The 11506-nt window shown below is 57.6% G+C and overlaps 4 protein-coding genes across 4 annotated transcripts; 3 read left to right on the top strand and 1 right to left on the bottom strand.

Moving 5' to 3' along the window:
* Positions 1–64: 64 nt before the first annotated feature.
* SCHCODRAFT_02628013 (WD40 repeat-like protein) lies at positions 65–1680 on the top strand. Its single transcript, XM_003031048.2, has 4 exons — positions 65–363; positions 417–523; positions 572–1157; positions 1211–1680. The coding sequence occupies exons 1-4, from the start codon at positions 127–129 to the stop codon at positions 1574–1576; spliced, it is 1296 nt and encodes a 431-aa protein (XP_003031094.1). The 5' UTR covers positions 65–126; the 3' UTR covers positions 1577–1680.
* Positions 1681–1732: 52 nt separating this feature from the next.
* On the top strand, positions 1733–4841 carry SCHCODRAFT_02628010 (PLC-like phosphodiesterase). Its single transcript, XM_003031049.2, has 9 exons — positions 1733–2060; positions 2112–2497; positions 2547–2717; positions 2763–3039; positions 3087–3379; positions 3430–3907; positions 3955–4088; positions 4142–4547; positions 4597–4841. Exons 1-9 carry the CDS (start codon positions 1859–1861, stop codon positions 4683–4685), a joined length of 2436 nt encoding a protein of 811 aa, XP_003031095.1. The 5' UTR covers positions 1733–1858; the 3' UTR covers positions 4686–4841.
* Positions 4842–5210: 369 nt separating this feature from the next.
* Positions 5211–8376, top strand: SCHCODRAFT_02628008 (polysaccharide lyase family 8 protein). Its single transcript, XM_003031050.2, has 9 exons — positions 5211–5708; positions 5762–5877; positions 5930–6116; positions 6170–6535; positions 6592–6742; positions 6799–6842; positions 6895–7060; positions 7109–7192; positions 7252–8376. Exons 1-9 carry the CDS (start codon positions 5515–5517, stop codon positions 8218–8220), a joined length of 2277 nt encoding a protein of 758 aa, XP_003031096.1. The 5' UTR covers positions 5211–5514; the 3' UTR covers positions 8221–8376.
* Positions 8377–8843: 467 nt separating this feature from the next.
* SCHCODRAFT_02600231 (glycosyltransferase family 90 protein) lies at positions 8844–11037 on the bottom strand (the record flags this gene model as incomplete). Its single annotated transcript, XM_003031453.1, has 5 exons — positions 8844–8920; positions 9009–9334; positions 9386–10383; positions 10431–10565; positions 10615–11037. The coding sequence occupies 5 exons, from the start codon at positions 11035–11037 to the stop codon at positions 8844–8846; spliced, it is 1959 nt and encodes a 652-aa protein (XP_003031499.1).
* Between the last annotated feature and the right edge of the window lie 469 nt (positions 11038–11506).

Below are 11506 nucleotides of genomic sequence, written 5' to 3'. Positions count from 1 at the left end.
TCACATACACGTGACATCATCACACCTCTCCCGATCAAAATTTTGGGATCAGCATTGTGCTTGACGCTCGCGTACCTATTTCCCCCTTCCCCTCGACTTAGCGCTCGGCGCGGGACATTCGACAATATGGCTACCGCATCGTCAAGTGTGGTGTCGCACCCGGTCGTCTTCACGACACAGACACCGTATCCGCTCCCCTCCCAAAAGTTCATGCTCCCCGCGTCATGGCGGCGGTATCAGCTCTCGCAACTTGTGAACAAGGCGCTTTCGCTAGCGAAGCCCGTTCCCTTTGACTTCATTGTGAGGGGGGAGGTGCTGCGTACGACGATCGGCGAGTGGTGCGCGGAACATGGAGTGGGGGAGGTGAGTTGTTGCTGCTGAATGCGGGAGAAGGGAATGCTGAGCTGCGTCCGTAGGAAGAAACGTTAGAGTTGGAGTACATTGAGTCGGTACTTCCGCCGCAGAAGATGTCGGATATGCCGCATGAGGACTGGGTCTCATCGGTGTCCTGCGCGATTCCTGGGTGCGTCGGACGTATCCCTCCCCTTCACTGCTTCTGATCGGTCTACAGACACTTCTTGACCGCTTCGTATGATGGTCACGTCCGCGCTTTCGACTACTCGCAGAACCTTGTCACCCAGCATCCCCTTCACGGCGCGCCCATCACCTCCGTTTGCGTGGTTCCTTCGCCCGCGGACGCCGAGGACGATTCCAGCCACCTCATCGCGAGCTCGTCGCACGATCTGACTGCGCAGTTATCCCGCGTGTCCTTCGCGAACAAGACGACAACCCCTCTTGCCACCCTCCACCTCCACACACAACCCCTTTCGTCCATCGCGTCCAACACCGCTGGCTCGCATCTGCTCACCTCGTCGTGGGATGGCCTCATCGGTCTTTGGGACACGAGCATACCGCCCTCGGATGAGGTGCCGGAGGTCGCGGCGGGTCCTGATAGGAAAAAGCGCCGGAAGGTGGGCGGAGACGGGGAGGAGAGGAAGGCGAAGCGCAAGGCGCCGTTGTCGGTGTTGAAGTCGCACACGGCGCGCGTCTCGCGAGTTGTGTTCGGGCCTGATTACACGAATCGTGCGTATAGCTGCGGGTTCGACTCGACGGTGAGGGTGTGGGATGTGGAGAATGGTGTTTGCGCGCATACCATTGTACGTCTTTCTCCTAGTCTTCGCGTACGTTCAGAAGTTGACCGAACTCACAGAATGCTGCCGAGAAGCCCTTCCTCGACCTGACCTTGTCAACTGACGGCACCACTGTCCTCGCCGCCTCGACCGATCGCACGGTCGCTGTATACGACACGAGGGACACGGGCGCGGTCGCAGCGACAGTGTCTACGCTCCCGCACCCCGCGACCCCTTCGTGTGTAGTCGCTGGCGCAGAAGGACATCAAGCGATGACCGGCGCGTACGACGGTGTTGCGCGGCTGTGGGATTTGCGGAGTACGAAGGCGGCGATGTCGAGCTTCAAAGTGTGGGATGGGCAGAAGAAGATCTTGAGTATCGACTGGAAGAAGGGAGTTGCGGCGATTGGAGGCGAGGGTGGTTTGGAGGTGTGGAAAGTTGGCTAGCCCCATGGTGTCCGCACTTTTTTGCATGCTATATCTGTATGCAAAACCCTGTTCATCTTCTGCTGAGATGAATGCGAACTGCAACGTATGGGCGCCTGTTTGTCCATGTCGTCATGTAATGTCGAGAAGGCAACAAGCAAACAACGGGGCTGTCATTGCTCGACCTCCGGTCATCGATGGATACCTACACGAGGACGGGGGCTGGGGAAAGCGCAGCGCCTCCTCTTGTCCTCTACCACCATCACCTACACCCAGCTTGAATATACTGAACCTCTGCACACCATGTCCAGCGCCGCAGCGACCAAGCTCGGCGCCGAGTCCAGCGGTCGCGGGCACCTCAATCTCGCCGACCTATCCGTGCCCGACCTCCTACAGAAGGGCACGCCCATGACGAAGATCTCCGAGAAGAAAAAGAAGAAGATGCAGGTCAAGCTCGACGCGGACCAGGGCCAGATCGTGTATGAGTCCTCGAAGAGCGGTATCAGTGCGTGGCGGCATCCTCTCCTCTACGTCGCCGCTTACGGCGTCCTCCAAGTCCCCATCGAGGCGATCAAGGAGATACGCTCGGGCGTGGACGCGCGCTACTACCGCGTGCAGTTCAAGATGGAGGAGGGCTGCGAGGAGCGGTGGCTCACGGTCATCTACATCATTGACGGGAAGTACAAGACGCTGCACCTGCTCGCGGACACGCGCGACGTGTTCAAGCTGTGGGACAGCACGCTGCGCAAGCTCCACTCCATCCGCGTCGGCCTCATGGGTGGCGTCGGGAACACGCAGATGCGCGACACGCTTTGGGAGAAGCAGTTCTGGAAGGGTGCCGACTCGAGCGGCGACAAGACCCTTGACTTTGAGGAGATCCGTCGTCTATGTGTGCGCTTGAACGTCAATGCATCTGAGCAGGAACTACAGACATGGTTCAAGGTGCGTGTGTACGCCCTCCGCGCCGATCGGACAATGACTTTGTGCCCAGCTTGCGGACACGAAGGGCAGCGGGAAGCTGGACTTCGAGTCGTTCCAGCGCTTCACTAAGCTGCTCAAGCGCCGTCCTGACATCGAGATCGTCTACGAACGCGTGAAGGCGAGCGCCGGGGACAAGTTCGACTTCGCTACCTTCGAGAAGTTCATGAAGGAGACGCAGAAGGTAAGCTACATTTCCACGTGTAGATGTGTACTGATGGGTCGCTAGTCTGCTCTCTCCTCCGAAGACCTGCAGAGGGTCTTCAAGGAATACTCAACGGACGGTGTCATGACCTTGGATGACTTCAGAGCTTTCCTCTTCAGCGAGCAGAACACTCCCTTCTCTGAGCACGGTCTACCAATCCACCAAGACATGACGCGGCCGATCTCTGAGTACTACATGTCCTCCTCACACAACACCTACCTCGTCGGACACCAGCTGGTCGGCGTCAGTACGATTGAGGGCTATATCCGCGCCTTGCTTCACGGCTGCCGTACGGTCGAACGTGAGTCATTCATTCACCGTCCAGCGCCTCGCTTACGCCGAATGCAGTCGACATCTACGATGATGACGACGGCCCCACGGTATACCACGGCAAGACGCTGACCTCCAAGGTCCCTGTCAAGGATATCTGCGAAGCTATCAACAAGTATGCCTTCGTGACATCGCCATATCCCGTCGTCATCTCGGCGGAGGTGCATTGCAGCGTGCAGCAGCAGGACATGATCGTCGACATCATGAACAAGACGTTCGGCGACAAGATCATCAAGGCGCCGCCGGACAACAGACCGAAGATCACTACACTACCTAGTCCGGAGGACCTGAAGGGCAAGATTCTTCTCAAGGTATGGCAGCCATTGACGCCGCTGATTCGCTTTGCTGACCGAGCCCAAAGGCCAAGAACCTGTACATCGCCGCGCAATTGGAAGCCGTGCAGGCCCAGCGCGCGATCGACGAAGCAAAGGCACTCACTTCCTCCAGCTCCTCGTCCTCATCTGACTCCGAGCCCGGCGTCCGCGGCGAGATCCACCAGCTCAAAGCCAAATGGCGCAAAGTCCGCGGCAAAGAAGAGAAGCCCAAACCCAAGCCGAAGATGTCGATGCACCTCGCGTCGCTCCTCGTGTACACAGTCGGCGTGCGCTGCCACGGGCTCGAACACATCGAGGACTACTCGCCGGAGTACATCTTCTCGCTGTCGGAGCGGAAGGCGAAGAAGCTGATGGACGCGGATATGGCGCGGTTGGTGAAGTATACGCAGACGCATGTGGTGAGGATATATCCAAAGGGGACGCGGTTGGATTCGAGCAATTATGAGCCGCATCTGTACTGGGCGGCGGGGGCGCAGGTGGTGGCGATTAATTGGCAGACGTTCGGTGAGTAGGATTGGCGGTTGAGGCGAGGCGTGCTCATAAGCCTCTAGATCTTGGATATATCATCAACCAGGCGATGTTCCGTCGAAATGGTGGTGCTGGATTTGTGCTCAAGCCGCCGGCGCTACGCCCTGGTGGCGAAGAGCTTCTGGCTAAGCGCACGAAGCATTACTTAGATGTTACCGTGGGTTGAACAATGACCGTCTTCGTTATGCTGCATACTGACCACTCGGACAGGTCATCTCCGCTCAGCAGCTACCACGACCGCGCGACGAGGATGGCCACGAGATTATCGAGTCTTCGGCGGCGGACCCCTTCGTCGAAGTTGCGCTGCACATCCCCGACTGGTCGCACGCGCCGTTCCTTCCCGCGAAGGACGAGGCGCAGACGACGTACTCGCCGGCCACTGAAGCAACGCAGACGGATCGGGCTACCGCGCGCACCGTTTCGCTGCGGACGAAGGTGATCAAGAACAACGGCTTCAATCCGACGTGGCAGGAGGAGCTGTGCCTACCGTTCGACTGCGTCGGCGACATGAAGGAGCTTATCTTCGTCGAGTTTGCGGTGCGGCAGAAGGGGAAGGACGATGATGATGACAGGCCACTGGCCATGTACTGCATTCCTCTGGGGTGCTTGGAGCAGGGCGAGTCCTCCGCAGTGCTATCCTCTGACACGTGCTCATCCAGATTCAGGTTTCCGTCACCTGCCTCTACACGACGAGCAGATGTCGCAGTACCTGTTCTCGACGTTGTTCGTGCGCGTTGGTCTGCGCGATGCTTGATTATCTGGATGAGGGTTGAGGTTGATGACTGGAAAACGGACTCAAATGGACGGCACCGATCTGTACAGTACCATCTACCATGTCTTGCTTATGCGAGGATGAATACTGACCATATATATCTGCATGCCCGAATTCACCAGTGGGCGTTTATCTTGGTCTGCTTTGAAAGGTGATGCCCGTTCCCGTCACGCTCGTAGGTGTCACACTTACGACTCATGATCATGAATTGTGCACCAGACCTTTGACCGGCAAGTCTCGAGACTCCCGAACGCCGGACGAGTATAGATGCAGAGGATTCACCGCGTCTCCTTCAGGATAAGCCGAAGATACGCGGGAAGTCATGACCAGGGTGCAATCTGCTTTGCGAGCGGCGATGGCATCGCTGGGCGTTCTGGAGCGCGACTTCGCGAGCTATGCCGTCCCCGTGGTCTCATGCGGCGCACACGAAGAGAGTAAATCAGGTACGCCTACGCGGGGTAGCAGCAGTCTACTTCCTTGACCAATGACCCCCTCCTCAGCAGTAGACTGCAGCATTGCTCGCGCTCAGGACTAACTCAGTGCGTTTCTGACTGCCAAGACCTTCGCAATACTTTTCCTCTATCTTGCTTCTAGCTTGCGCGCCTATTTTCCCTTTGCGTGGGAAGTGATACGCGTTTACTCGAGTTAGCGAAGGAGAGGTTCATTGCTCAACGTGTCAGAGGTCGGCGCTAGTGGCGCCCATTGAGCGCTCAAGCGCCCACAGTTGGCATAAATAAGATTTTCCTCGCCGTCTCCCTTCGTGTCCGTCCCATTTTTGATCACGCTCCCACTCGTCCTACACTCCTTTACCATGTTGTTACCGACTGTACAGGTCGGCTTCGGCATCTTACGATACCTGCTTCCCCTACTTCTGCTCGTCGGCCTATCAAAGCAGACTAGTCTGCCATACACCTCCCGCGCTGCAGCAGATGATATCTCCACGATGACGGAACGGCGTATCGCCGCCATCGTGGACTCGCAGAGTACAGGCAGTGTCGGCAGCTGGTACGTGCCACCTCCACCGTTCCCCACTCTGGCTTACGACGAGTTCGTATCAGGCTTTCCAGTCTCGATAGAGGACAGGGCAAATGGCCCGACAGTCAGATCAACTACGCTACTGGATGTAATGCCCAACGCGCGAACTGGCCCGCGCTGAACCACTGGAACAGGATTGGTGCGCTCTCGCTCATTGATCACAAACTGGCCAGGCTTGATTGTACATATAGTGGCGATGACTGCCGCCTGGCACGGCGGCGCACCTAACCAAGATAGCAAATGGGTTCAAAACAAAGATCTTCGCAGCGCTATATCCTCGGCCATGGGGTACTGGTTTTCACACGACTACAAGAACGACGCGTGTGTGAATGGTGACTTCCATGGTAAGAATGCGTGCCCCTGCGGTACACCTGGATTGTGAGTGCCAGCCTTGGCTATACCTGAGCAATCGGCTAACCTGCTTATCATAGCTGGAATACCAACTGGTACAGCAACGTCCTCGGTCTACCTCTGCTCGTCTCGCAGACCTGCCTCGTGCTCGGCGATTCCCTATCCAACTCCGAGCGCAACTCCTGCACCCACATCACTTCGCGCGCCTACGCAACCTTCAACGCGAACGAGGGCTACCTCACTGGCGCCAACGTACTCGACCTGGCCAAAATTGGTGCCGACGATGCCATGCTGATGAAGAACACGACGCGGCTCACCGATGCCTACTCCCGCGTACACGCGCAGCTCGTATACAGCGAGAAGGTTAAGAACGACGGCGTCAAGGCGGACGGCAGCTTCCAGCAGCATGGCGGGCTCTTGTACAACGGCAACTACGGCAACGTCTTGTGAGTGGTATACTGCACCTGTGGTTGCTTGCGACATGCTTACGCCGTATCTTCAGCGCAAAGGACGTCATGGAGCTCGAGATCAATGCTGCTCAGACGCAGTTTGCCGCTAATCAGGATCAACTTGGTGTCTTTGCGGCTCTTTTGGACTCAGATCGATGGATGATCTTCGACAATCAGAAGACCTCCATCATGCACTGGGACTTCGTACGTGATTTACTACCTATTATAGTGAGCTCTACTAATCTCCATGTCGTGGCTAGTCTGCTCTTCCTCGTTTTATTGCTTTCCCCACTGCCGACTATCAGTGCGTAGCTTTTGAAAGCTGGTCTCACTAGAAAATCGCTGACTCCATGCAGGCCTACCCATGATATTGGTATCAATCTGACCGCAGTCGAGACACTCGGACGTCTTTCGGGAAACGCTGTGATCACCGACGTGGCTAATAGCCTCAAGGGCGGCTCGGACGGGGCCAACGCGGGTAAACTGGAAGGGAATCGCTTGTTTTATGCAAATGATTATATGGTGAGGACACACTCTTCCTTTGTGTGACTTACGAATAACATATGATAGGTACACCGAGGCAGAAACTATGTCTCTACGCTCAAGATGTACTCGGAGCGCACAACGAACTCAGAATGCACGAACTCAGCGAATGTAAGCATGTTTTCGGGATCCCCTTCGTTGGATTGTTGCTCACTATGCACCTCCCACAGCCTTTCGGCTTCCATCTCGCCGATGGTACTCTCTATACATACGTCCAAGGCAATGAGTATGAAGACATTGCCGCCGCCTGGGACTGGGACATGATTCCCGGCATCAGTGTCGACTACAAGGGCACCACACTCGAATGCAAGTCCACGACAGCTACAGGCAAGCACTCCTTCGTCGGTGGTGTCTCCACCGGCGACGTCGGCATTGCCGTCATGCGCTACACCAACCCCATCACCGGCAAGTTCTCCTTTCAGAAAGCGTGGTTCTTCACCGCGGACGATACGCAGCGCGTGCTCATCGGCAACATCAACAACACCTCGCCCGTTGAGGTGCGCAGCGTGCTCGACCAGAAGCGCCACAGCGGCGACGTCTACATCGACGGGCAGGTGTCCGGCGGTACGACGAAGCAGGGGCCGCAGTCCCTTTGGCACGCCGGCGTCGGGTACACCTTCCCCAACAATACCTCCGCAAAGCTGACTGTCGCCACGGGAAACAAGTCGGGCGCGTGGAACAAGATCGGCACGTCTGGTCAGGGCACCACCACCGTCGACCTCTTCTCCGCCTACCTCGTCCGCACGAACACCTCGCAGCCGCTCGAGTACACCATATTTCCTGGCACCGCCGACCAGGGCGCATTCGCGAGCAAGGCGGCCGCCTCCGCGCTCCAGACCGTGCAGAACGACGCGCACATATCCGCTGTGTACGATAGCGCGGCCAAGGTCGCCTATGTCGTGTTCTGGGACGAGAAGGGCGGCGCGGTCAGCTTCCCTGATGGCTCGAACATTAGGACGAACATCGCGTCGACGGTGATCTACGACGCTGGTGCAGGGAAGGTCTTTGCCTCCGATCCCACGCAGAAGCAGACTCAGCTGCAACTAGCGATCACTCCCGCTGGTCAACCCGCGGTATTTAAGACGCTGAATCTACCTACGGCAGGAAAAGCTGGGTCGGGGGTGTCATTTGATCTCTGAGCTTGTGTGTATTACTAAAGCTCTCTCTTCATACTCAATCCTTGACGACTCTGACCATTACTGATAACGATGTATATCCTATATATTTACTGACTTGTCAATTGTCTTCTTGGGCGATGCTTATACCATCGCATGGAATCCAAAGGGATTATAGCGAAGGGCTTGACACCAATCAGAGTATTCTCAACGCTCGGCGCCTCAGACCAGTAAGCACCAAATCCAAAGCCCGTGCAACGCAGCTCAGAACAAGCCCGAGTTGTGGGCGCTCTCGGGACTTGCCGGAAACCAACCGAAAACCAAACAAATGTTTCCTTATCAGGCAATTGTTGTTTGCCTGCTGCTTCTCCCCCCCCCGCGTCAACAGATCCGAGCGCGATAAACCCGCAGAACCGCTTGGCAAATTATCCCTTCAGTGCGTATTCTAGTAGTGGAAGCTCATACAGTTACAGAAACATATATGTACACACAACATCTAAAGCCCCCGTCAGCTCGCTATACAAGAAAATCTGCGGTCGTCTCGTCTGCCGCAACATATCACCGATTCACCCATCATGAAGCCGTATGCGTCTCATCCATGAACGGCACTCGTGTCTCCTGCGCATATACCCCATCATATGTTCCGTCTAACCTGTATAGTCCATCGCCTCCCGATCCTCCGCGCAGAGCCGCGCGTATTCCAGGCATAACCGGTAGACGTAGACTGCAAGGTACGTCAGCGTCCACGCTCATCCGCACTCCGCGCCGGAAATGCCCTTGAGCAGCCATCACAGAACGAAACCAACGCTCACCCTCCATATCCACCAACCGCCCCATCGACTTCTTCCACTCCCGCCCTGCCTTCGCGATCTTCCTCAACTTCCGGTCCCCCTCCACATTCCGCGCCCCCACCGGTGGCCACCGAGCCACCCGCGACGCGTCGTCGTACACCATCTGCGCCTCGCCGCTCTCACTCTCGCCGTCCCCATGCTCCGCGCCGTCCTCGCCCTCGTCCTCCTCCTCGGCGAGGCCGGCTTTGTAGGCCTCCATGGTCGCCTCCGAAGGCCCGCTGTAGTACGCGTGGATATTGTAGAGCTCGCGGTAGCTCGTGCTGAGCGGGATGAAGTGCACCCAGGGTCTGCATAGCTCGTCAGCATCGTAGACCCAGACGATAGAAGAGACCACTTACTCTATCCAATCCGAGTAAAACTCCTTGTACACGCTCGACTTAACCGGCACCGAGTCGCTCTCCAAGAACGCCATGAAGCGCCCCGAGTAGCCCATTCCATCCAGATCCGCCAGGTACTTGTGCGCCCAATGCGCGCCTAGCGGGACCGCGTCCCCAAACCGGTGCTCCGCAAACAGCGCCTCGAGACCGCCGGGAAACTCCTTGTGGGTGGCGGCCGTGAACGCGACATCCGTGATCTCCTCGTTCAGGAGGCCCGCCTTGACCTCGGCGGTCACCCAGTTCGTCGACCCCGCGGGCTCCTCGAAAGTAACAGCGCGCAGGGTGTCAGACCCATCGCTCGTCATGCGCACGAAGCGATGACGCTGATACGACGCGACATGGCCAGGAGGCGTGCTGCCTCCACCCGTCGTCGAGCCGCGCCAAAAGATCATATCCGTCTTGGCCTCCCAAGGAACCTCCATCGGGTCAACGTCATCCACCTCCTTCGTCTCGAAATTCCAGCCGTACGTATACTGCTGCGACGAGCGGTAATAGTAGTGGCTGGGGATGCGGATGTCGGCGAAGCCGCGGGCACGGGCAGGGCTAAAGATGGGAAAGAGGGCAGGGATTGTGCGCCAGTCGGAGAAGAAGTGGCCTTGCGTGTAGTGCGCTTGCGGGTGCTGGCAGAAATCGAGGCGGGAAGGGACGCTCATGGTGAAGTAGAAGTCGCGCCCGCGGCCCTCGAGCTCGGGCTGCAGGTAGTCGATAGGCGAGGCGAAGGGGTTGATCCTGTTGGCGAGTATGCGTCGTGCAGGCGAGCTTGGCGGGCAGCTGCGGCGCCATATTTCCCATACGTTGCCATCGCCTTGCCAGTCCATCATAAACTCGCCATCAGCATTCATGATATCGATGCCGTCGCTGGAGTCTTCGTCTGTCGAGTTGGGATAATGGATGTGCTCCCAGGGCACGACGACGCGTCCCTCTGCCAATGCATTTATGGCGAAGTCGAGATCAGGGAGCTGAGAGGCATTTAGATATGATGAATTGCAGAGAGGCTGCGGCGCACCTCATGTGCAAACTTAGAGATCATGACGAGGAACTGTCGGCCGCGCGCGCCACGTTCGGGGCCATCCACGTATGTATTATCTATGGCCTCGCCGTCTCGAACGGAGATGTAGTCCATGGAGGGGAGATCGGCAGCCTGGCATGTTGATGAATATATGCGCACGCGATGAGCATTTGGGCCGCACCTGCTTCGCGCGGCGCGCAACTTCGACTCCTGACATATTCCAGAACGGAGCAAGATCCTCCATCAGGCCGTCGAACTCGTCGACCATGACAAAGTTGGCATCCTGCGCGTACTCCCACCACTTTTCGAAGCCGCGTGGAGGGTTCATGTTATAGCGGCGCTTGTACTCGTCGACGGCCTGCTTGAGAGTCTTGCTCTGGCGTTTGACCTTCGCGTCGAAGCGGCGGTGGGCGAGATCGGTGTACTTGGAGATGGGGTGCACCTTCAGCGGCGCGTGCGCGTCCACCAAGACCTCGTCAAGCGGAAAGCCCACATACGAGTCGCCGCCGCGAAAGCCGACCTGGAGGACGAGCAGCGCGGCACAGAAGAGCGCGACATAGGCGGTATTCCTCGTGTACGGCCACCGCCTCTCGACGCGTCGCATGCTGGCCGTGGATGGTGGTGGTGGGGAGAGGAAAAGTGTCGAATAAAGTGACACCTCCGCGCTCCGCTCCATTGACCCGCACGGATCGAGCGCGCAGCCCCTATATTGAAGCCGCCTGTCGTGCTAATCGGGACGGATGCTCGGAGGTTATTTTGCGCGGAAGAGGACGCCGACATGAGGACCGTAAATTGCTAGAGTGTTCCCCTGCTGTTCCTGGGCGCCTGCGCGAGGCTCAGGGCGTCGTGCGTCCCGTCGGGGGACTCGGAGAGCGTACGCGGCCAGGTCAGGTCCCAAAGTCAGCCAGAGAATGCATGACCGTGCAGGGCAGAGCACGAATTAAGGGAATATCGGACTCGGAGCGGGCATCCACCCTCAGCGCCACCACAGCCAGCTTTCCCCAGCATGATCGGGTGAAGGAGAGCGGATATCGCAAAGCTGTCACTTTTAGAGCTAAAGCATGGAAGCCTCC

Source organism: Schizophyllum commune (assembly GCF_000143185.2).
Source record: "Schizophyllum commune H4-8 unplaced genomic scaffold SCHCOscaffold_7, whole genome shotgun sequence".
Lineage (NCBI taxonomy): Eukaryota > Fungi > Basidiomycota > Agaricomycetes > Agaricales > Schizophyllaceae > Schizophyllum > Schizophyllum commune.
The sequence above is the reverse complement of the archived record's forward strand: the minus strand, read 5'-3'. Positions and strand labels throughout refer to the sequence as shown.